The sequence below is a fragment of the Syngnathoides biaculeatus genome, chromosome 2 (assembly GCF_019802595.1).
Source record: "Syngnathoides biaculeatus isolate LvHL_M chromosome 2, ASM1980259v1, whole genome shotgun sequence".
Taxonomy (NCBI): domain Eukaryota; kingdom Metazoa; phylum Chordata; class Actinopteri; order Syngnathiformes; family Syngnathidae; genus Syngnathoides; species Syngnathoides biaculeatus.
In genome coordinates this window covers 1,513,561-1,539,723 of record NC_084641.1, presented here as the reverse complement: position 1 = coordinate 1,539,723, position 26,163 = coordinate 1,513,561, and the positions used below count along the sequence as shown (strand labels likewise).

The following is a 26,163-nucleotide window of genomic DNA, read 5'->3' as shown; positions in this document are numbered from 1 at the left end:
TAAGATGGCTGACACATTACATCAGATGTAAACACAAACAGTCAAAGGCGCACTGTCTGGAGCCAGCCCCTGAGGCTAATCAAATCATTTTTGTCCTATAAAGGATTCCAGAACTCAGACACCTCAGATATGTAACCATGATGGACAGAGACTCTTATTAAGCCATGATGGACAGAAACTTTTATTAAAAGCCTCCACACTCAGTGGTCAAGTCACAAAAACCAGAAGGATTTGCAATGAGTTAATCATAATAGACAAAACACTTTATTATGTTGCTACTACGTTTTATAAAGTGCAATGTTAAGACTCCGAGTCCTATTTTCCATATTTAAAGACAAAATTAAGACAATTTTTTTGGGTGGGGGGGGGGCTGGAATAGATTAATGGCATTTCAGTTGGGAAAGATGATCTGAGATGAGTGTTTTGAGTTACAAGTGTGGTCAAGTAACAAGTCAACCTCATACCTAAGGGCACCACTGTTTTTGTTCCTCACAAAAAAAACATCTCAACACTATATATTGATATAAATTACAAGTCAATGTTTGCATTATAAAGATGTATATTTACTTATTAATATTTATGACTGTTTATAAAAACGCACTAACTGTAACGAGTGCCTTTAAAAGCGGTTGCAGAGTTGCCGCCGCAATATTAATAAATAGCATTTATCTCACTATACAGTGAAATGGCGGAATTATTCAATCCAAATGAAGATAGAAATGACAGTATAATACAAACATATATGGCCTCTGCTTTTGAGGTCATGAATAATACACGGCTGCAGCTATGTCACGCTGTGATACCCACAGCCCAGCCGGTGGTTATCCCTCTCACTGTCACTTCCCCTCAGCTGTGTGTCAGTCGCTGTCAAGGCCGTTTCTGGAACGTTTTTATCATTTTGTATCCTCCTATGGTGACACAAATTTCAGCCTTGATGCTAATATGAATGCCATGGCAATATTGGGGCACACTCGCATCTGCAAGGTAGGTGTGGGTGGGGGGGCTTAGGGGCCCCTGTGACCAAGTAAGCTGATGAAGCATGTGATCTGTTTAGAGGCATCTCTAAAAGACAATTTCAAATGTGTATATGTGTGAATATGAGATTTTAAGAGCGAAGGGGGCTTCCACCCAGGCAATACACATTGACCAGGTAAAGGGATCAGCATCCTTCAGCCCATTCCTATCTGCTCAGCCTCATCCCACTCAAGCCGACGCAAGCTGTTCCCCCAACCCAAGTACCTCACCTTTTTCTGTATTCAAGTGGCCGTCAGTGGGTGGGGGGGTTGCATATACATCTGACAACATCATTTCACTACCAATGATCCAGTGGCGGGCTTTAGCAAAATTGAAGCAGCATAAAACCGAACAAAGCAATGAAATGTGGTGTGTGCTGTCCTTTACAAGACTATTCCTTCATTTATCCAGCACCAAGTGTTTCACTGTGTGTCGCCGATAAGAAAGTGTGACGGGGGAATGAGAGAGATTAGATAAAAAATTTTTTGCCAAAAAAAGAAGTGGAGATGGGGCGTGTAGCTCGCTTTTGATATAAAAAAAAAGGCTATGAGATGTAATCAGTGATGTGGTTTAAGATAAATAAAAAACAACACATTCGTCCTTCGACCAGTGGAACCCAAAGTCTTCACTAGACTGTTGTGTATAATTGATTTTTCAAAGGTAGTAAGTGAATAAGAAATATGATACCAGCTCCCTTTTCTTGGATTACAGCGAAGAAAGATCCGATTACGGTTTCACATATGTTAGTTGACACCCGACACTTGCTCGTGGTTTTGGTAACAAAGGACAAGCGCACTCATAAGTCCATGGGCTATTACCATCTGTGTGTTTGCCATGGCTGGGCTTCCATTTACTGATCACAAATGTGACTGAGGAAGCCTGAATTATTTAGAGCACCTTATTACATACACTACTTACTGTGATCCGTAAGAGTCGGATACAAAGAAATATAATGCCATTGTAGGGCAATAATATTATGTATTCATTTCACAATGTTTATTATTGTGGACACATTTCTTCTCATTTGCACTGGTATTTGAACCATGACCTCTTTTTCCCCACATTCCAATAACCACAACAGAAATGATCATCAACAATACCCCGTTTTCATTTTTTTTCCCATCATTACATGGGATATATGAAGATTTCAGACAGAAAAGCAGATATTTCCATTTTGCTTGTTTCTGTAGACAAAGAATCTACAGAAACAACCAAAATGGAAATATCTGCTTTTGCATCTGAAATCTTCATATGAATATCTGTTGCTTGTACATGCACATTACTTTTTTTTTATAGTACTATAGTTTCAATCAAACGTCAATTGAACAATTTGAAAAAGTGAAAAATACAGACAGTAATGCAAATGTTGTCAAGGCACAAGAGCACAAATTACAACTGAATGCCTTTTATATAAACGACTGCTACTTTAAAAATCATATTTTCTTCCATATGGATGAAGTATGCATAAAAAATGGAGTATGGACTCTTTTAGATCACTTTTTTCATATTTGTTCAAACTCTCAGTATGACTTCACAGCAGTACAAGAGTAAGATGAGCTGTAAAAAACGACCGTACCAAAGGAAAAACACTCAATCAAAGAAAGAAGGGATTCACTGACAAAGTGTTATTATTATTATTAATTATTTGGCACACTCATAGCAGTAAGACCATATGGCCTTCTGTTTTCCCACTTTAAACTTTAGAAATGTTGCTAAAACTATAAGAGAATGTATCCCTCATGAAGAAAGGCATATCTTTGTTTGCTCTAACTGGGCAATAGACAGGAAAAAAAAGAAAAAAAAATGCTGATCCAAGAAGCAACAACATGGGATTGATTGGTGACCATAGGAGTTGTCTTTCAGAGGTGGAGGGGCATCTGGGAGCCGAAAGAATTTAGAAGCGACGCTGCAACATTTCTGCTTGACAGTTTATCAGCCCCTTTTTGATTGTAAACTCCCCCAACATAAAATTTCAAACCAATAACACCATAAAAAATTAGTCATCCTACCAAGGTGACTGCCGTCACTTATGTCAGTTTGTTTACAGTGCGATTATTGCTTATTTTGTTGAAGCTGAACAGCCTTCTAATGAAGGTTTTAAGGAGCCCTCACGAAAGTGCATGAGCACGCTTAGTGACATGATTGCTAAGTGAGGCTACATCCAAATCTTGCTAGCACTCTATTGATGCTGCAAACTCCCTCTTTAATAGTCTTCTTTCATCCCTCTCTGCATTTTCGTCTCTATCGTCCTTGATCTTAGCCTCACTTCAAGGTGTCCTGGTGTTTAATCCGAGTTGGTCGGGATGGTACAGCTGCTGAATAATTGATCCTGGCGTTTCCTCACATATAAACATTAGCCCAAAATACGTCAAAGTCGCTCAAGAACGCAAGTCTTTGACGCTTGTCTCAAAGGCGCAGAAGGCTGCCACCGTTTTCTCATCCACTGTAAACCTCCCGTCTTCCTCGCAAAGCTCACTTCAAAGATCCTTTCCTTTCATCTCGGTGAGGCTCCTGCAAAATAGCTGCGTCACTAAAGCACTTCAAGAAGGGGAGCCGGCGGCAAGATACTGGCCTTGCTCGGCAATAACGCGAAAAGAGATGATGGAGCACTAAACCGTCATATTTTGTCATACAATATCAGGGCTGCTGGTAAAACGTTTGATGAAAAAATGTAAATCAGGATGACAAGCCGAGAAAATGATTCTGTTCAGATGTGAATGAATGGAAGGAAGGACTCTGTCTCCAACCCCCCCCCCAGAAAAAAGCAAGTGAAAGAGTGGCGTTAATTCAGTAGCACAATGGGGCATGAAGGGATAATCTGCATATTCATGAATATTTCTCCATTTCTCCCCATCCTCCACCTCTCTAGATATATAAAGCAAACGCCTCCTCTCCCCCTCCCCCTTTTCCTTCCCATTCTTACCCAGAATGCTCTTGGCCTGGATACGTAACAGTCTCATTCATCCCTGTACTGAGCCATTGTTAATTGTAAGCCAGACTTCAGTGGGCATTTAAAAGGAGTTCATGTACTGTACATGGATTTGCAGTGTGTTAATCATTTTTGTGGTACGCAGCATATCAAATACTGTACAAATCAACATTTGGCTGTGAATATGCCTGAGCAGACATGCACAGCAGACCCAAATGAGATGCAGCTGCTTAGCATACGTACATACAGATGAAAACAGATGCGCGCGCACACACACACACACACACACACACACACACACACACACACACACACACACAAACACACAGAGTACTGACCAATGAAGCGCGTCGTAGCCTGCGGCTCATGGGCTTGTCAAAGGGCGGGCTGTTCATGGCAAACTTCTCTAAGTAGCCCTCCGGTAGCCTGATATCAGCTGGGAGAGACAGACGTTTGTTTATGTCCTGAAACACAAAGAGAACACGAGACAGGCTGAGTGTACCGTAAAACAATCATACAATTATGCCAGGTTTTTCTCATCTGGAAACAAATATAAACCCATTTTTGCAGGCAGTAAAAAACTGGGAGTGGCAACAAAAAGCTCAAAGCCTCCTTTTTTCTTTACTATTTTGACACTACAGTATTTACCAAACTCTACTTGTTGCGAACGGAGTTGAGTGGGGTTCACTGTCACAATTATTTTGTTTTTATGTCATATTTCGAAACACTGGTAAAATCAATCACTTGCATCTGAAGGCACCACTTTGTAAGGCAAATGATGACATTCACGGAATATAACATTGGTTAACTATGATAACATGACAATTTCAGTCCAGTATATACTGTGTAATGTCAATGTTCCCTAGAAATGAGCTGACGTTGTTGATGATTCACATCAACACGGCTTGTATGGTGGCATTGTTTGCAAGCACGCATTTGGCCGGAGCGCCCTACTGCTGCTAATGTTGTCATCAAAGCCAGCGAAGTGAAAGCGACAGCTGAGCGTAAGAGTGGCCTCAAAGCGGCTTTGGAAGCCTACAGGCCCACTGCATTCTGGTCTTTGTAGGCTTTGTACAATTTGAGCTCCCTTTGATCTATTTCATTATCTACAATTGATACGAGAGCATCTTCACTAAAATCGATGCCACAGGTACTATCATATTTTATAAATGGCTGCTAAAAATCCATGTTAATGCCATTCATGACATATGCGTCACAATAAAAGACTTTCAGACAAATTTTCCAACAGCTTTTTTGGCAGAATGACAGTTTCAGACCTCATCTGGAACACATCTGTCTGGTCTCTTTGTGGCTTTCTGCTCATCATCACTTTTCTCTTGTACTAAGTGTAGCAGGCTTCTGTGTGTTTGGATCTGATTGGAAACTGTGATCGCTTTGGATAAACCATTCAAATGGCACGGCTCAGTCATATGTGAAATTTTTCATTTTGTTATGTCTGAATATACTGTATTCATCCAGCACATCTGGTGTGAATGTTTTTAGCAAGATCAATACATTGAGTGGGAAAAAAAACATTGCTCCAGGGCCATTATGTATGAAGCCAGTTTTTCCACAATGCACAATTCCTGCGTGCTATACCAGTAGGACGTGTTAAGTGGTAAGGTGGCGATCACACATTGTTTCCATGGCAGCAGGGCTGGCTGGCTGGCATAGCCCCAGCAGCCTTGCGGTGTACTTGTGTGCGATATTATACATGTTTAAATGTTGACATTAGCAGGAGTGTCTGTGCGTGTGGCGGGAGATGAAAGAAAGAAGGGTTTGGAGCTTTTACTCATTGCTGAGCAAAACTAAAAGCAGGATGGGTACGCAGGTACTCCACAGTATGACCACCGCACACCCTTGGTAAATAAACTCTCATGCTGCGACAACGTTCAGAAGATGAAATTAGAAAATAGAAGGAAAAACGAGCCGTAAACACATCCACTGACAGTCAGGCTTTGACCTGACTGATTCACACAATTTTAAAGCAGCAAAATACAGAAAACAAACATCACTATGTCATAAGTGTCCCTGGAAATACCCTTCAGATACGCAGAGTGCTTTGAATCGCAGCAAATACGGCCACACATTGTTAGAAATGAATAAAAATGGACACAGGCTCACAAAGAACGACGCTCATGCCACTTTGCCCCACTCAGTAAAGATCCCCACGCGATCCTGCGTGCGCCCATACTCACAATGCAGAACAGCTCTAGTAGCTCCCTCATTGTCCTCCTTAAACGTGTCTTTCTATAATGCACTCACACACGCGCGCGTTGCCCCATGCACGTCTCGGTGCTGCCACATGACTGCACGCACACAGTGAGCAAGACCGCTGTGCCATCCACATGCTCAGCAAGAGAGAGAGCGGGGGGCAGTGCAAAAAGAGGAGGCATGGGAGGGAGGGAAGGAGCAAGTGGGAGGGGAGGAGAGACAAATGGACAGATTCCCGAGAGGAGGAAGGCACACTGGGGGTAGGGGAAATGGAAGGGGCTGGCTGAGAGGAGACAGTTTTTCATGGTCTCTCGTTGCAATCTTGTCATCCATCTCTCCTTATCCCTTGCATTATCTCCTTCATGTCTTTCTCCTAATTGTTAGTTCGCCAATCATTCCTATTTTTATAATTACTTCCTTCCCAAAATGTTTCTTTCTGTTACTCTTGCATGCCTTCTCCTAATCCTCCTCACACGCTCTCTGGTAAACTTGGTCTAAATTAGTCCCTTCTCTACTGTTCACAGCAAGCGGAGGCAGCGCATGTGTCCAAAGGCATTTCCCACAAACAATACTGCTGTGCTCATCACGCTAACAGTTTCTTCAAACAGACACACTTTGACGTAAGCGTCTGACCACCTGATTGTGTCTACAGCTCACAGGTATACGCTCATAAACGGTAACGATAACACAGCACGAAAATTATCCGCAGATAATTTATGCCCACTCTAATTGCATTATCAGAAGAAAAAAAAAAAGTAATAACCCCCAACATCTTGAATAAGTGGGAATAACCCTCCAATCAGCATTTTAAAGGTGAGTGCCTCAAAAAAAAAAGAACCAAAAATTGGAGAAGAAAGTAAATAATAGGGGGGTCACGAATATACCGGTAGGTGAATCTGAACTGCAAGTAAACATTAGTCCACTGAATTGAGAAAAAAGCCAGGTAAGCACAAAGAGAATAAACAAGCTCAACAGAAAACATCTCAACTGTGAGGTGGATGTGCTAACTAGAAAGCATCTGTGTGTTTCTTTCAGGTTGTTCGTTTCGGGGTCACTACAGCATGTCATCTCAGATGAATGCATATATATCTATGGCACAATTTTTACACCAGATGCCCTTCCTGACACAACCTTTCTCAGGGAGTGGAGGCCCCAGTGGGATATGAACCCACAACCCCTGGTTCACCAAAACAGTGCTTGAACCACTGAGCTAAGGGGCCTCTAACTAGAAAGTGTCTGTGCCACTTTAAACACTATATACATTTGTTTGAGTCCTGCAGTGCAATGAAAATCTTTGGACAAAATCGAAAACCGAAAATCAGGAAACCAAGGCCAAAAAATGAAATGGAAAAATAATGATACCAGTTAAAAATCCCATCACAATACTTTTCTGTTGATATCGATATATATCAAAGTATGAAAAAACCCCCTTCCGTCATTTTTCTTTTTATGTGTTCCCTCTTTCTCTTAACTGTTTACATTGTTGCTTTTCTGTCAAAAGTTGAACATGACATGGAACAATTTGAAAGGGATTTTTTTAACATAGTGTTGGGGATGGTGTTTTGTTGCTGTTAGCGTGAAATGGTATATTATTGTGACTGAAAGAACATGATCCCGGATACAAGTAGCCAAAATGAGTTTCCTCTGCAGGGTGTCTGGGCTCTCCCTGAGAGATAAGATGAGAAGCTCAGTCATCCGTGAGGGGCTCAGTATCGAGCCGCTGCTCCTCCGCATTGAGAGGAGCCAGATGAGGTGGCTGGGGCATCTGATCTGGATGTCTCCCAGACCCCTCCCTGGTGAGGTGTTCCGGGCACGTCCCACCAGAAAGAGACCCCAGGGACAATCCAGGACATGCTGAAGAGACTCGGAATCCCTCTGGAAGACCTGGATGGAGTGACTGGGGAAAGGGAAGTCTGGGGATCCCTGCTAAAGCTACAGCCCCCGCGACCCGACCCGGAAAAGCAGTAAAAGATGGATGGATGGATGGATTTGGATCAGACAGTGATGATATTCTGGTATGTGCACACACATCTTGGCTCCTCTATTCTCTCTAAAATTTTGACAGTTTCACATGCTTATTGTCATCAATTGTACATAACCACCCAACCATCTGTAAGTATGCTGATCTTTAATGTGATATATACACGTTTATATATGGAACCCTTTGAATAACATTTGTCAATACATTTTTTTTCATTGTCTGCATCTTGCTCAGTCCCAATAAATAAAGTTAACTGATGTTCTACTCCATATGTAGGGCTGCAGTGGGGGGCAGGATGGCGGTATGGCAGATGGCGCTTATCTAATTTGTGATTCCACTTGGGGTTTGATGGCAATGTGGGTTTTGGTGCAGACAGTCATGATATCGTCTGTTTCATGTACGAGCACAGTGGGGGTGCACATCTGTTTTGTAGTGAAACTCACGCATCCCACAATGAAAGGCTAATCCAGCGTGAAAACGAAACCCATCCCCGACTCAGTAGAAGCAGAGGAAACAGTTGAGCCATTGAAAATAAAGCCATATTTTTTTTATTTATCTCTTTTCCTCATTTTAACATTGTCTTACAATTTACATGAGGGGTGTATAATGAATATACTAGCATGTCTTCCCACATTACAAAATGTTTTTTTTTAAATTAACATAAATTGATGTGATTCTGTGTCTTTTTCTTTTTCAGCTAATTGTTTGATAAGTTTTATAACTCCCATCTAATATGAGACGAAAAGACCCCAGCCTGCTCTTTTTGCACCCTAAAACCTTTAAACTATGCAAAAGGTGCATTGCACCTGACAAGGCATTAATTTTTGTGTCACTGAACCCAGACATGTGCCAGGTGTGTTCATTTTGAACAACAATAAACTTCTCATACCTCATTAGAAATCCGTCGATGGTGGTTGTTTCTCATACGGACCCTGACGGGACTCTGGACCTCATCGGAAGATGTCCCGGAAGCCTGGTCGCTCTCGCCATCGGAGCCCATCTTCACATTCTCGTGGACGATACCTGTAGCAGACATGTCAAAAGTTTGCACAACACAGACAGACAAACTGTCATCTTGAGATAGGCTTTTTATTTTTTTATTTTTAGGTGAGGGTCTTCAGAAAATGGTGTGGACCATTATCAGCACATATGGTGCTAACAAGTGAGTATAATTTTCCTTTGGTAAGATGAGGAGATCAGAGATCGATATTGCTCTGAATGCCAGTGGAGCTTTCTCATTTTTGACTGTTGCCCCCTCACCCCCACTACTACCACCACCTCCCCCACCATCACTTCCATCTGATTAATGAATCACGTTGCAGCAGACAGGGCTGCCTCCTCCAGAATGGAGCGTATTAAGAAATGTGTGCATGTGGGAAGGTGTGGGGGGTCTCTCTCTAAGATCCATGATGTCAAAATCTCTACAGTTGCTGAGATATGTAACGCATGCAGATTGTTGTGCTGCAGGAAGCTGCTTTGGCAGCTAAAAGTCCGATGTTACATGTCAGAGTAAACACTACACTGTGCTTACCACATTTTAAACAATGCCCTCACAGGGGCTGGTGTGGCAAAGAAGCAGTCAGAGGGAAGATGATGTCATTGACTGCGTAAAAGGATGTGAGAAGGAAAATCATGTCTGCAACGCATCAGCTATGAGACAGATTGAGGGCGAGACAGGCGAAGTGATTTGTTATGGTCAGCTGTGGAGAGGGATAAAATGATCTGAAGGGGTCTTTTTTGCTCATTTGAGGCTTGTGGTCATGTTGCCTCAAAGATACTGAAAAGATAATGCATAGCGGTGCCATGACATACAAGTGGCCGAACTTACCCGTTTTTTGAGAAATGAAAGTCGCATTGCTAGGTAAAAATACCGTAGATGGGCTAACGGAGAGCATTACGTACTATTGCGCCGTTGCATAGCTTATTAGCAATGGATAGCTGAACACAAACGGTGGAGCAACACATGTAGATTGATAATACAACAAAACTCATAGGGATATAGTCTTTATGTGCACTGAACTACTGATAATACTGTACCGCATGTGCTTAGTTGAGTAATTACATGGCTTATATATATAGTAATAGATACAGTATATATAATATCAATTGGAGCTAAAAATGTGGGAGAAATAGACTGATTCTTTACATTCAATTTAATTAAGTTAATGTCATTACTGTATGTTTTTACAAAGTACAGTATTATAGATTGCTAAACATTGATTTCTTTTCTTTTTTTTGTTCTTGGGAGGCAGGAAGAGATTTCATTCACGTCAGTGGAAAAGACAATTTGAGATTCAAAGATAGGACTTTCACAACTCACGGTACAAGGGTATGTTAGAAAAATAAACATTTGTGCTTTTGAATCAGAATCAGCTTTAATGGCCAAGTATGTAACGATACACAAGGAATTTGTCCTTGACAGTCTTTCATTTGTTAAAAAAATTGTAATAATGTGTAATAAAACATGATTAAAACACTGTTACTTCAAATATGAGTGGACAGGGCTTCTTTGTATTGGACTTTTTTTCCAAAAACTTGTGGCTGCATTTTCAGCAAAAATCCGGTCACCTGTACAAATGCTTTCGAAATTATGTCATAACTCGCTATTGATGTTTCCCACTGATGAATGCTTCTTCCAATGGACTAAACGCATGAGAAAGGATATGCTTACAGAATTTAATTTCTTCAGAAAGCTGAGTAGGCAGTATTATTATCAGGCATTAGCTCTAAGCACCTCAACGGTGAAACATTAAACTCATGTTAACTGACACCTGAGGAAGAGAAAGACATTCATCCCCGATAATCTACTCAATGCCAGACAGAAACGAGAACAGACACTCCAAAAGGGGCAAGCAACAAATACTTACCCATGCATAATAATACTAAGTGGGTTACAGAACTTTGTTGTGTATACAGAAGTGCTGTGTTGTATTTGTGTAAATAGTCAAGTGATGTGGGTCAATGAAATAAGCCACCTTATGCGGAAGGAAAATTCCAAAACTTGCGTACCAAAACATTCCGAAAGATCATGCATGTGTCCCTCCTGCAAACAGCCTCTGTAACTTGGCATTTCCACAGCAGATAGTAAATGTCATCAGTAACTCTTGACTGCCCGTGTGAGGCCTGGGTACCCTGTTGTGAGCTGTTGACACCCCACTATGGACGGGTGTGCGGCCTTCATATGAAACCATCTCTATGTCACATTACTACGATATCCTCTAATTTGTCTGATAACAGACATGGATGGTCTTAGCAAGTAGAGATACTAAAATATTTCTGGGTGGAATCCACTTGAGATTCACATGAAATAGTAGTAATCAGGTTGCTCAAGGGGACAATGGTAAAATTTCTACTCACTGACCACATCCACCCCATTACCAACTGTTATTGCCATACTTTGAACCGAATCATCCCTTGAAGCTCCTCTGGGTCTGAAAGTGATTTAAAGCTTGTGATAGAATACCCTCTAAATTTATAAAGTGTACAAGAATAGAGCTGCTGGAGTCATTGTACTGACAAGTAAACGAGTTTTTAAAATATTAAAGATGAACGACTGGGAGGATAACCAGCGACACTGTCCGGAAGCAACTTTCTTTTTCTCGAAAGGAGTCATATTTGGAGTGGACTGATTCAAGTTAGAGAATGGACACAGCAATTAAATTACAGGAGAAAGCAACATTCAGTATGAAGATCATTTACGGCCCTGTTATAAAATCACTTAAAACGTTTTGCATCATATTTATGACATCACACACAACCTCTTATAAGGATGCATAAATTCCCGACATTTGGCATGAAAAATTCCTAAAACTGTGGTAATCTAGCCAATCGTCATCCCCCCATTGCAGGTGCGCAAATCTTTAATAGAAGCGATGACACTCACCAATACGGCTTCCCGGAGGACGACATGAGTCAAGCACACGGAGCATACGAAAGGGTGACATCCTCAATGGTGGCTCTCTCTCCCCCATTCTAACCTCCACCATGCGAGGGTCTCCCACCGGAGGGCCGCTTGCAGGACCCCCTTTGGGGTTTCCAGAATCATCCATTGCTCGGAAGGAGTACCGTTTGCAAAAGTCCAAGACAATAACTTCAGTGCAGTGCCAGAAGATTCCAATTTTCAGGCTGCTTTAGTACTTCCAGGTGAGACATGCAGCGAAGAACATGTTTGGAGGGTGAGGGTAGGTGGGGGAGGCAGGTGATCCTGTTGTGATGCAACAACTCCCTCAGCTACTACTCCACTTTTCTAGTTGCACCCGTAGACACTCCCTTTTATGCTTCCCTCCTTTTCCCTGCAGTCACACTCTGTGTGCTGACTAAGGAAGGTCAAAGAGTGCAGGCAGGCATAATGCTGCAGAGACAGTCGGAAAAAAGTCAAGCCGAACAAACATGACAGGTGATTTTCTCTCCGAACGGGCAAGTCGTCTTGACGGCAGACTTTCTTGTGTCTTAAGTGTGTGGCGGCCAGCTCTCCTCTCCATATCCAGCTTGCTTCATCATCTGCATTATCCCAATGTCCCGCTCTTCTTCCTCCCTCTCTGAAATGTTGCTGTGCCTCATCGTCTTCTATTCATCGCAGCACTCTATTCAGCCTCTCCCTCTTTCCACTCCCCTTGCTCGATGTCTTCCTCCTTGCCTCTGGCGCTCTATCAGTGCTTTCAGTGTTGTTAGTCGTCCAGTTCCCTCCCTTCACCTTGCCAATACCCTCCTACCTCTCCAGTGATATCAATCTTTGGCTCTCTCTTTTTTTCTTCTTTTTCTTTTTCTATCTCAAACACGCTCCCTCCCTGCTTCCATCAATCTGGGTCCACAAAGAGTCTTGTTCCCGATTGGGGCGACTCAACATTAACCTTTTTTTTCTGCATCATCAGCGTCTTTATTGCAGCGCCTTTGCATCATTGTTTCATTCACTTTCCATCTCTCTTTTGTTAAATTAAAACACAGGAGCTTCAAAGTGGCATCATTGCCCCAATTATTGGTCTGTTACCTTCTTTCCACTTTGATCATTCTATTCTAATCCTCCTCTATGACCAACGGGCGTGCATGTAGAGTACACACTCAGCCCGACGTGTGCCACTGTCCATAGAGAAAGTGTGTGACCCGGTAAAGATGGCATAGCAGAGGATACAAACAACTTGCAACCATGGGCATGTCAATAATAATATTAACAGGGAGCATTAAGAGCTTGTTTTCAACATGGATGGATAACAGCATAGCAAATGCTCCATTACTACCACAGCACGATTACAGTATTTCTTCTTTGAACATGACAGCAATGTTTAAACTAGTACCATAATTGGCTGGATAAGTTTTCAATTAACTAAAAAACAACAACATAATTGCTGTACTGTCAGAATATTAGCTAGGCCTAGTAATACTACATCCAATAATAAAACAGTGGCTTCATTTACATACAATATATATAATTGCATGCCATTGAAAGTTCGATAACATTGGCAATACTTTTTGATGTATTTTTGCTACTTGTAGAAAAAACGAGTTCAGTTTTATGATTCTGATGGGACATTTAACTTGAAGTACGTCAACACTTTTACCTTGATTACAAGCACTATCTTTTTAACCAACCACTAAAGAAGTAGTTAGATCTATTTACTTTGGTGATGACGACAGAATTAGCAAAAGTACTGACACTAACGTTCTGCCGTTTGTGAACAATTTGTTCAATTAAACAAATCTTTAGAGTCAACATACTGAATGGAATCACTTCATGACCTGATTTGTGCTGTGTCTGAGTTTAGTTGAGCCAGGATTTGAACCCTGCTCTTCAGAACTGTGGGGCAGACACTCTAACTCGTTCCCCATGGGGACTTTAATGGGGAATACCTTGCTTCTCTAAATCTGTTGCAGCAATATTCATCAAAGCTTCCTGGTTCACGTTCCTCCATATCACTGCAGTCGCTGTTTTTTCCGTCTCATAACGCCTCAACATCAGCAAGCCATTAAAATCTCCATGGTTGACTTTACCTCTCTCTAGTTGGATACTTTTCGCTTCGGGTCATTTGTGAGGTTAAAAACATTTACAAGCCCATTTTGACCTAAAAAAAATTAAAAAAGTACAAATGTCTGTTTTCAAATGTAAGGAGTATGTTAACAGTCTTTAGAAAACAAATACACAAGTAAAGACCCCTGAAAAGTCTATTTACAAGCAAGTAGAGTGACAAAATATTTGAGGAATAAGACTTAGAGCGTAATGGCTGTTGGCCCCGTCACACCATGCAATCTGGCCAGCATCCTATAGCGTTTGAGGAAATGTTGGTAGTCGCCCACGGTCGCCAGGATAGCTCCAGAGTAGCGTTGTTTCCACGCCAGTGAACGTCAATGATCGCTGGGAATCGGCGGAGAACGCTGGACCGGAAAAAAGTTGTGAACATGCACAAAAGTTCTCACCGAGACCAGCGTTCATCAACATTTAATTTTAAACACTGCAGAACATTCAAGAACATCCATGTAACGTTTTACTAAGGTTCGCCGAGTGTTGCACGCGTTTGCCCATCGTTAGTCATTCGTAACTCCAGCTTTACATGGTTGTTACTTGATCGTTTGCTTTGCAGTGAACGACTCACTGGCAACCTGTCAACGCCCACTGAACAATCCCCTATCGCACATAGCGTGTAACCAAAGTGAAACGAACGGGTATATAAACCGATGCTTTGTAAAAGCAAGGTCCATTTAATATTTAGCTACAGTAGAGACCACCTACTATGGAATATCCAGAAAGCAGCAGTTTGTTTTCGCGGAAAAATTCCACCAGACTATCCTCAACAGCCCGGTCCAGGATCCTGCAATCCTTTCTCTGATTCTTTTGTCTCTTTGTCGGACCGTCCTCACTGGGGTTTGCAAGGTGTTTAGGGTCCCCAGGGTGTGTCACATGGTGCGTGACTTCGCGGACGTGCTCTTCCTCTTGCTGTTGTTTTTCCTCCAAACACATTGCTCGTGATGAAAGAGGCTTAGCTTTCTTACTAGCAGCGCTAGTTGCTGAAGTCCGTGCCCTAACTTTTTTTCTTCTCTGCGGCACGATGCTCACTGTTCTAATTCACGACAACAACTGAAGTGACTATGAACTTTCCAACGTTTTAGTGCCGGTTCCACTGTAAAAATTACACGTCAGGAAAACGCTTTTCTGTCGTTATTCAACCATTGGTCACACGCTCAACACGCTCGTCTTACATTGACAAATCGCTCGTCGCGCCCCAATGATGCGTTTGCACACGTTAATGATTTTTAGGGGTATCTTATTTGGTCACTGTTACACGCTTTTCGTGCGTTAGACACACGTTAAGTCATGCGTTAGTCACACGTTAATCACACGTCACATGTGTCATCCGTGTTTGAGAACGCTGAAAAATAGAACGATTGAAATGTTCAGAGGATGTTAACCAGAAAGTCATGGTGTGACGGAGCCTTGACTTATTGATGTAGAATTGGGGATCTTTGAGCCAAAGACTCATTAAAGGTCAAGGACGACAACGTAGTCACTAAGCCATCACTACCAAAAGTGAGACTCACACATACTGTCAGTTGTATCACATTCACACCTACGGACAATTCCCAGTCTTCAATACACTTAACTTGTATGTTTTTGTAATGGTGTGAGGAACTCAAGAGTGGCAGGAGTACAAACTGGTCAAAGCTGAGAATCAGATTCTGGTAGCCACTGCCTTGGAGTGCTAGACAGATGTGTTAGCAAAATGTGCCACTAAATTGTCCCGTTACTGTGTTGTTTTTCTATTCTAATCTTGAATACCACAAACTGCTTCCAGACAAGATATTATTTTGAAAAAAAAAAATCGAAGAGTATATCATCCCAGAGGAATGGAAGCATGCCAAAAGTGACTTACAGGGCTGGAGGGAAGGTGAATTTCGACTCAGGTAATTACATCTGCATCTATGGACTCTTGCTATTTAAAACACTGACTCTAGAGGGGTGACTGCCAGCTACCAGTTCCATTCTGTATGTGTGAGTTCCCAATGCAGTTAATGAACCCTCGCTATGGCTTTATTTGGAAATATTCAACAATCCTAGCCCCCCACTTTCAGAAAATGACGTGAACAGCTCCTTTCAATTATTTATTTGTTCATTATCCAAATTATAATAATCTCTCAAGGGGAAATTCAGAATACTCTTTGCTGCAAATATTTTTGTGTTGCACATAGAATGAAGTCACACACACGCAGGTATGCAAGCAGAGATGTCAAAGTTAAAAGGGTGCACAAACAGTGGGAGGATAGAGAACAGCGCCTTGCTCAAGGGTATTAACAGATAACAAGAGTAATTGACTTACAGTAATTTCCGGCCAATAAAACGCGTCTTTTTTCACACGCTTTAAACCCTGTGGGTTACGCAGTGATGCAGCTAATATGTGCATTTTTTCTAACAGCCGCACTACAGCAGAAAAAGTAAGAGTGAGACTGGTGGAATGTATGTGCCAAGAAAGTGACTTTTACCGGTATTTTCTTTTAACCGGGCCTGTTAGCGCTGTGCTAGCATTAGCGCCGCGCTGGTGTGTTACTGCCGTGTCTCAGTGATTTTTACCTGTATGTTTTTTTTAACCGCCCTTGTTAGCGCTGCGCTACAGTGTTGCTGCTGTGTTACTGCCACGTCTCACTGATTTAGATACGTTTTTTTTAACTGGCCTTGTTAGTGCTGTGCTACCGTGTTGCTACTGTGTAGCTGCCATGGCTGTTTTTTTTTTTTAACCAATGTTTTTTTTTTCTTTTTACCAGCCCTGTTCGTGGTACTGTGTTGTTGCTATGTTAAGCTAAACTAAGGTATTAAAACTTTGAAAACTCGTTTTGTGTACCGTCTTTGTAAATATCTCATGTTTCAAAGTGGGCACATGGGGCTTTAACACGGCTTATGTATGTACTAATTGGTATTTCCTTTACAAATGTACTGGGTGAGGCTTATAATCAGGTGCGCTCTGTAGGCTGGAAATTACGGTAAATTCCTGAATAGTCCTGCTGCTTGAGCAATAGGTCTGATTAAAATGAAAATTTATAAGTCATTGCTCACCTGAGGCGAAATATCTGCTACATTGGGTAAACACTTTACTGAAAATGGTCACACAGGTCCCATTTTTTTCAGCACTCGAAAACCCTGTTCCATATTTGCAGGTCTAATCAAACCTGCAAATTTAGTCTGGAATTTTTGCAATTCTTTAAGATTACAATGTACCTATAGTGTAGCAACTAATAATATTGCTCAATGTGAACGAGGTAAAGGGCTCCAAATGATCAGTCGTAGTGGACAGGATTTATGTTTAGCAGGGACCTTCATTTACTAGGAAGTTCTATAACATTGGCAATGTGTTAAGGGGGTTAACAAAAGCAGTACATTTGCATTATGCAATAGATTGTTAAATATTATATACAACAGTGACCTGAGGGCAACTGCATTTTACAGTTGCAAAGAAAAAATGCAATTGTTCCTTCTTGCTGCTTTCAGCATTCTTCTTGTTACCCACTGACAAATTTGTACTGGCTTTCATAAAGTAAATTTCAAGATGTTTACAGGATTATTGTCATGAGATTATATCTACCAGTACTATTGTTTCATGGTTTGTTTTCTTGTGTCCCAAGTTCATGTCTTGCTCGTTTGTTTTTGTTTCCATACAAAAAAATAAATGAGTGGCGAGGGTGTCATCCAGGTTGCGGAAGTGTCATTCGACATCCAACTGATCGCCATATTGGCTGTATCTACTGTCCGTGATGTCACTCCGGACATTCGCCATTGAAAACACGCTGTGGCCCCTACTATGGGAAATGCCCCTTCAGACACAGAAGCTCTTTTTGAAGAAGAGAACATCTCACAATCGAGTGCAATATTACCCTATTGTTTCGAGCCATATTTAGATGATATGCGAATTACTTCTAACTGACAATAGACTCCCAGACAATATGTATGAGCCAGCTCGGCCGAAGCCGTGCTTGTCCACGAGGCTCAGCTTGGCCGGCGGCTCGTCCGCCTATCTACTACGACACACGGAACCTCTTTTCAAAGAAGAGAGCATCTCACAATCGAGTGAAGTGTCCGGGGCAATACTACTCTATTGTTTCGAGGCATATTTAGATGATATGCGGATAACTTCTAACTGACAACAGACTCCCAGACAGTATGTATGAGCCAGCACGACCAAAGCCGTGCTCGTTCACGAGGCACCTCTTCGGCGGCGGCTCGTGGGACACGGAAGCTTGGCCGAAGCCGTGATCGGCGGACACGGCGCCGTCGGGCACATTGACACATTTAGCACCTCTGACTTACGGACGCAGATCCTTAGTTTTGTTCTGAAAGGATTACGTCCTCCGCCTAACTATTGTTTTTTTTAGTAGCTCTATACACACCTACCTGTCTTTTGGAACCCACGAAGCTCTTGTTCTTTGCACCCGTGCAATCCATTTTTCACAACGAACCAGGTCTCTTGGAAACTTATGAAGGGTAAATCTATCCTCCCAAGTGTTCGAGCAATATCCAGCAATGCAACGACCCGGCATTTTGGCTAACACGAAGGAACAACGAGCTACCTTCCTGCAGGTAAAACTAATAGAAAAAAACGAGCCCACTTGAGCGAGCTACTGCATCCAACGTCACTTCCTGCTTCTTGTCGAAAACAAATCCCTCGAGAGGATTTTCATGGCGGGAGTTACAAAAAGCCATATATGTCAAAATCAAAAATGGATGGGTCCATACTGGCCGCCATTTTTTCATTAATAACATACTAAATATCAGCCAGTTCATGACACTTGACCTTTAAGAAAGCATTCGTATGTGGGGTTTAGCAAGTGACAATTTCCTTGACCCTATTATTTAACTGCTAAATGAAAAACTTCCAGGAGAAATGTTTCCCTTTGCTAAATTATTTTGATTGTGGATCATTTCTTGTATAACTCTGAATAATTGCCATTTGAGAAACATGTTTCATACACCCCAAATATTTGCTGGTCTCACTAAAAGCACAAAAGGAAAATGCTTACAAGCCCATCTTTAAACAGACTCAATGCTATTGTTATTAAATCCAGTCCGCCGTGAACTCTGTTAGTGCAAGCAAACGGATGTGCCGGCAGTACTGGGGAATAAAGACAGCAGTTAATGCACTGTTAATGCATTAAATCCTACGCAAAGACAAGGTCATGATGTAAAGTGGGAGTAATGTAGGAGTTACATTTTGCCACATTCTGCTTTCATCTGCTAAATGACATTTAGATGGGACTACATTACCCGCCCCCCTCCAATTACGGGGGGGGGGTTACAATTCAAACCGCAGCAATAATTTAAAATCAGCAATAAGAAATAGGTATGGAAATTTGTTTTTTGTTGTTTTTTTTTTTTTACTTGAAATTGTTTTTGGGTCTTCAAACACACTTAAAACGATACACAGATTTAAACAGAATATATTGAGATATAGTGAAATACAAAGAAGGAGAGAGAGTGAGAGAGAGAGATAGAGAGAGAGAGAGAGAAAAAGAGAAAGAGAAAAAATAATAGAAAGAGAGAGAGACTGCAGGAGCAATCAATGGATAAAAAATGGTGGAAATATCAAAATATCCACCATTTAAAAAAATAGTGTTTCAATCCCAGAGAGACTAACTATACTATCAATTGCCTTAACTGCTTAACAAGGATAATAATAGGAAGGATGCTCCCATGACCCTTGTGACCTTGTGAGGATAAGCAGCTCAGAAAATGGATGGACAGATGGATGTGAAGGAAAGAAGGAAAAGTGGCAGACATTGCATCACATTTTAAATAAGCAGGCAGTTTCAATATTATCTTTTTTTCAGCCAAACAGAAAGAGAGAGGGGTGAACTCATTTTCAGTGCAGGTACTTTAGATGTCAGCCCAGTAACCAACAAATGAATCGCTAACTTGTTAAAAGCGCTCTGGCTGTTGGACAAACCTACACTATCCGTACAGTAAAAGCATGACAGTGAAGCCCACTTACAAAGATGAAAAGTGTATTTAAATTAATACTCATACAGAAGGATAGAGCAAGTTAGCAAATTACTGAGGGAGGACAGACATCTCTTTAGTGCAGCAGGAAAGTGAGATTGCATCATCATGTCGCTCTTAAGGGCGCGACGTGCTCCGACTGCCGAATGGCACAAAGTGAGTCAGCGAGACCAACCAGAAGACACACACACACACATGCAGGCACACAAGTCTTGTCACAGTTTGAATAATGGAGTGGCATTAGTTCTGGCTACTGCATCGTACGCGATCCATGCCATTCCAGCCCACAGATTTCACAGAATGACGTCACCCAGCACACAACAGTTCTGCACTTACAGATTCCTCTGTTTAGGTCTCAATTCATGATGAGTTAGTGAAGCAACCCACACTAAATTAGCTGCGTGGTCTGTCTTGGATTTCTAACAAATCCATGAGTAACTTAACCTACTGTATGTTTGCCAATCTGAAGGAAGATGGCAATGCGAGGGGAAACACAGCAGTGAGTTACTGAGATGGTGCCTACCTCTGCAATTTTCTTAAATTTAATGTGCTTTTACTGGAAAATGTCTTACAGTCTTCCGTGCATTTGCGATGTTAAGTATTTCAAAGCGGTCTTCTTATTTCTGGACAGGCATCATTTTATTTACTCAAGATTCTTGCTTGCACAAGATTAGTTTAGATGCGAGGATTTTTCTGCAGTCAGTGTGCAGCTCACTTAGCCAAGGAAGGACTCAGGGGACACATAGCATCTAGCTAATATGACTCCAATGTGGAGGGAGCACTCTGATACCACTGAAGCCCCTCCATCTTCATCTGCACTGCTCACCCAGCCCCCTCTCCATTCTTTTATGTGATGTAAATCAATTCTTCGCACCATCTCCAAATCCTCCTTTCCCTCCTTCAATCCCGCCATTCCACTGTCTCCGTATTAGCCTTTCTGTCACAGTGCTTGAAAGAGAGCCACGACAGACGACCGGTTAGATTACAAATTTTAGACTGACAGAGGGAGGGAAAAGTGATTGTATGAGCTGTGGGCTTGCTTTTGCGTATGTTGGATTAAGGTCATTACAGTTTTATCTTTACACATTCACACAAAACACTCGATAGCCAAATATTGTGAATGGGAGTTTTATTCCCACTAAACGCCACCACTCAAAACAAACAGAAAACGCTACCACAAAGCGTGAGCACACCTGGACTTTACTGTAACTGTAAATTGAACATTTCATACTGACTGTGTTTGAATTTGGATTGCCAAACAACACAAATAATTGAGGGCAATGATGCTGGCTAATGCAGCCAAGCTTAACACAGTAATTTCCAAATGCTATTAAAAAATGAACCAAAGGGGCTGGAAGCAATTTCAGGATGACATCATAGCATTTGGATTGGGTGCTACAAAGTGCTGCAATTATCTGGAGATGCAACATCATCAGTGCTTTTCCATTTGTTTATCTCTTGATGGAAAAAGTCCAATACAGCGGTCACTTGACATGGGAGTGTGACTCGTGAGGGAAAACTTGAGATACAAGTACAGCATAGTAGTAATGAACTGAACACCTGACATTTTAAAAATAATGCTTGAATGTTTCTTATAATCAGTATTGAGAAAAAGCATTGATTTGACAAACGTGTACAAGTGAACAGAAGGACAGCAAGTCTATTTTTATGTGGAATGGCAGTCTTGGCAGTTCTTGAATTGACACAACAATTAGGTGAGTGGTTCTTTCTCTGCACTCACTGAGGACAATACAGACTGTTCAGTCCAAAAGTATGAAGTATAAAAGTGGTTGTGTGTGTGGGGGCGCGTGCATGTGTGTTTTTGCAAGTGTGTCTGTACCCAGAGATCCAGTCCTGTGCAGGCTTAGATAGGCTCTGTCTCTTTCCAGCCCCCCACCCGGCTCCCTGCGCAGGGCAGTGCGGCCCAGATGACCGGCATACTGACGCAGGAAGGAGGGAGCACTGTGGGAGGCGGGAGGATGCAAGGCGCTCACCGCCATCGGCACTGAGCCACACGATTGCAGAGGAGCAGCCGGAGCCAGAGAGAAAAGGAACAAAGATAGAGCAAGATAGGGTGTGAAAAAGAAGCCACAAAAAAGACAAAGAGAAGAAAATGGAAGAAAGGAACACCACAATAAAGAATCAACATGGGAACATGAGGAAGACAGAAAAGGAAAGGTTCATCACGCCTGAGTATTAGTAGGAAAATGTAATGTAGACTTGCGGTGAGAGCTTGTTGTGGGTTCTATATTGCTGTACGAATACTTCAGTAACAGTGATGGAAAGTAAGAAATATTCAAAGAAAAAATAGAATGGAAAAGAGAACATGCACATGAAAAAACGAGTACGACTAAGCCTAAAAGGCATCAGAAGTGGAATTAAAATATTTATTGAATGAACTGCAATAGCTAGTTAGAAATGGTAAGATACACTGTGACAAAACTAGAAATAACGAGAACATATGTGGGCAAAATGTCTTGTCGGCACAATGTCCATCGTTGTGATTAAAAATCATTAAACCGCATATGTGCATTGGGCACATGACACACCTTCTGGCTTTTTAATAATCCCAAATTTCCTCCACAACCGGATATTCGGGTTTAGCATTTAGCCTGAAATCCACACACTTCTCTCACAGCCCCCATTAAGCAACCCAAATCTCCCCCAAAAATAAAGGTAGGAGATCAGGTCAGCACCGGCCTCCATTTTGCTTCTGATTAGCACTTTGAATTAGGGAGGAATGTTTCACCACTCTTCTACTTAGTTGGATTAAGTGAAAGGTGTGTACGGGAGGGGCAAGTAAAAAACACAATACACTGATCAAAGTTTAATGTCTTCCATTATCTACATCACTTCCTTCATGTGACTTCTTTTCTGCTCAGTCTTCCCTTTTGGCCCCGGATATGAACTAAAATAAAATCAGCTATCATGACAAAATAAATTAATTGCTAAAAAAAAAAAAAAAAAAGACACGTAGGAGCAAAAAGGGGCAAGGTAAATTAATGCGATGACAGTGAAATTAATATTCTATCTATAGCCAACACATTACAAAAACAACTCTGGCCGTGTATTAACAGATTGGAGAGCAGCCATCATATCTTGGCTGAAGGGCTATAAATGAACACTGAAATTTGAATAGTTGTTTTCACACTTCTTTGTTGTTTGGTAAGAGTGTGAGAGAAGAGAAAGTGAAACATTCCTTCACTCTGACCTGGTTTAAGTTTGGTGGGAGAATATGGCTGAAATACCCCCCCCCCCCCACACACACACACACACACACACACACACACACACACTACTGTCTCACATGAAACTGTTGGCATGATGCAAGAGCAGTCCTTCAAAATGCCCAGTAGATGGCAACTGCAAGTACAGCAATGACTTTCCTTATGCCTATAATTTCTAAAAGAGCACAAATGTGTGTGCATGAACAAAAAACACAGTCACTTTCAATCTTGATGATCACCACAAATAAGAAAAGTACAACTTGAATAGGTGGTGGGTGGTGGATGACGGTTAAGATGGCTGCAGTGGACGCAAAAAGCATTGAAAAGCACAGATGATCAATTGAAAAAAATAAAAACTTAAAATATGTAACAGTTGCATGTTCACTTACACTAATGTGTCCTGCTTAAAAAAAGGCTTATAATGAAGGAAATAGGAAAGACAGGACTTATTTCCACCAAATACAGCTTGATTCTCTCTGGTTCAGTTCAATTGTACTGCTTTTGAACTACAAAATTTCAGAAAAGAAGCAGATTTTGACACCCAGGATGTCCTTCATAGCTTTTGGACAATTTACAAACCTCGCCATCACATCTATACAACTTGGCAAGTTGAATTGAACTGGACTGGTTGGTTTGATAAGTCTTGAAAAGTGTGTGCATATGCGTGCGTGTATCTCACCATTATCCCTGGCTGTTGATGGATCATCTAAAGCCATCTGCTCTGCCAGTTCAGACAGGGAGTCGTCAACGGGTCGAGCGCTGCGTAAAGACATGGACAGCCTCCGTTTGATTATCTTCATCCGGTCCATGTTCTCAGGTGCAACCTCGGCACCCGGATTCCTGACAAGGAGAGACAACCATCATCATGCCACATTATGCTTGCTGTGCTCATTTAGGCTCTCATATCTGAATACTCCCATCAGTCCTTTTTTTTTTTTTTTTTGGACAGAGAATATACTGCAGTACTGCAGCCAGTGCGCATTTTCAGAAGTCATTGGGCTTCCTGATGATTGTGTTTGCTCATTCAGCGCGAGTTCTCTTTGTTACGTATCCCAAGTGCAAACATTGCAGAATGAAAAACACGGGGTGACAGAGTGAGGCAGGCTCAGAAAAAATAAAAGGGGAGAAAGAGAGTAACAAATGAAAATGCTCGGTCTAAATGTTTGCCTTTCCCTTAGAAGAGCGATGATGGACAACTTGTGACTTCACGACCTTGTAAAACCCCTAAGGTGACGTGACTGGGGGGAGAAAAGGTTTGCAAGCTCTTGCAAAGATTTCATGTGCGAATGCCTTCTCGGCCAATTTTTAGATAACATTCAAATCAATTATGTAGAAATATTTTTGTAAAAAGTAGAGGTGACAACTGATGTCATTTTAAAAAATGGTGTATTGGGATGCCCCCCAAATATATCTACAATATTTACTTTTCTGTAGCTGGGGATTGGACCACCAAAGTCCCCGCCTTCGGCCACCACCCAGCTCACACGGCCACCCGACCGGAGCAAAGGAAACCCACAATGAAGTGGATGGGGAAAGGGAAGTCCAGGCAACCCTGCTAAAGCTATGACCCTCGCGACATGACCTCAAATAAGCGATAGAAGATGGATGGATGGATGGATGGATGGATGGATGGATGGATGGATGGTGATCAAATGTATTTTCAAATATCAGAATCAGCATCTCCCTCAAAAAAATCCAAGTCAGTCAGGCCCAAGTTACGGTTGTACCGGAACCTATCTCAACCGACTTTGGGCAAGACCCTCAAGCGATTTCCTGCCAATCGCAGCTACTGAACATATATAAATATACTGTGCATTCAGTTTTTATACAAACAGACACAGTAACCCTACAGAGATACAGAGTCAAAGTAGAAATCTGCACAATATGTATGGTTAGCTGTTTTAGAGGGTACTGATGAGCATAAGACAATTTTTAACTGTATGGTCATCGTGCTGTTTAGGGTTGTGTTATTGTGTAGCACCTCCCAGAGGGTAGTGAACAATTTTTATTTCCATGTGTGTCTGGGTGTTTGAGTGTTTTTTTCCCCTTATGTTTTGCTTGCTTATCTTGCCTGGAGCTACAGGTCACCGCAGTAGATTATTTTTGTATAGCCTCCACTTCCTGCTTCTTCTATCTCATCCATAAGTGCTCTGCTGCTGACAAACACACATGCACACAAACACATATGCACAGCTAACAACACAAGTATAAAGCACACATTGCCTTTCTCTCTGTGTCCAACCTCTGAGCATGGAACAAAAGCTATTCATTCTTTCAGGCTGTCAGTCTTTCAGGCCTATTAAGAGACACCAAGTGTCGTGAGGGAATTCAAACCCTGTGAGCCGCAATCAGGACAAACGTAATTTTTCCACTTTCAGCCAACAATTATTTGTAGGCCAGTTGTACACACTTGGCACCTCATGTGTTTACAAATAATCTTTAGGGAGAGGGTTACAAAAGAGCAAAAGGGGACATGCTAACATTATTTTATATCAGTAATGGACTAACGGGGATCCCTCCCCCATCGTTTGCATGTCTTCCCAGACTACACTGTTCAAACAAGGAGATTAGGTTCTCCTCATCCAATTTTGTCAGGAACAGACATGTTCTATTATTGGCAAAACAGCTGACACACAATAACAGCAAAAGTGTTCTCTGTCAGGCTTCATCTTAACTGTGGTGAATTAGCATTGTCAGGGATGGAAGCAAGAATCTAATTACACTGCAGTTCATAAAAATCATCTGGGTATTATTTCATCTAGCTCTGGCATTTCTAGGTTTAGGTTTAAAAGTAGGTTTAAAGTATTTTTAAGATTTTAGAACTTTAAGA

At 41.7% G+C, this 26,163-nt stretch overlaps 1 protein-coding gene across 5 annotated transcripts in view; it reads right to left on the bottom strand.

Moving 5' to 3' along the window:
• LOC133496413 (cyclin-dependent kinase 17-like) overlaps positions 1-26,163 on the bottom strand; it is a 40,326-nt gene that overhangs the window by 10,620 nt on the left and 3,543 nt on the right. For 2 of the 5 annotated variants that reach the window (XM_061811993.1, XM_061811999.1), the window contains exons 2-4: positions 24,013-24,173; positions 9,028-9,161; positions 4,282-4,407 (exon numbers count right to left, since the gene is read on the bottom strand). In XM_061811993.1, coding sequence (XP_061667977.1) covers positions 4,282-4,407; positions 9,028-9,161; positions 24,013-24,142 — 390 coding nt within the window. In that variant the 5' untranslated portion in view covers positions 24,143-24,173. Of the gene's footprint in view, positions 1-4,281; positions 4,408-6,141; positions 6,300-9,027; positions 9,162-12,021; positions 13,349-21,946; positions 22,112-24,012; positions 24,174-26,163 lie in introns of those variants that run through there. The other 3 variants (XM_061812017.1, XM_061811984.1, XM_061812007.1) reach the window with 3 other exon arrangements.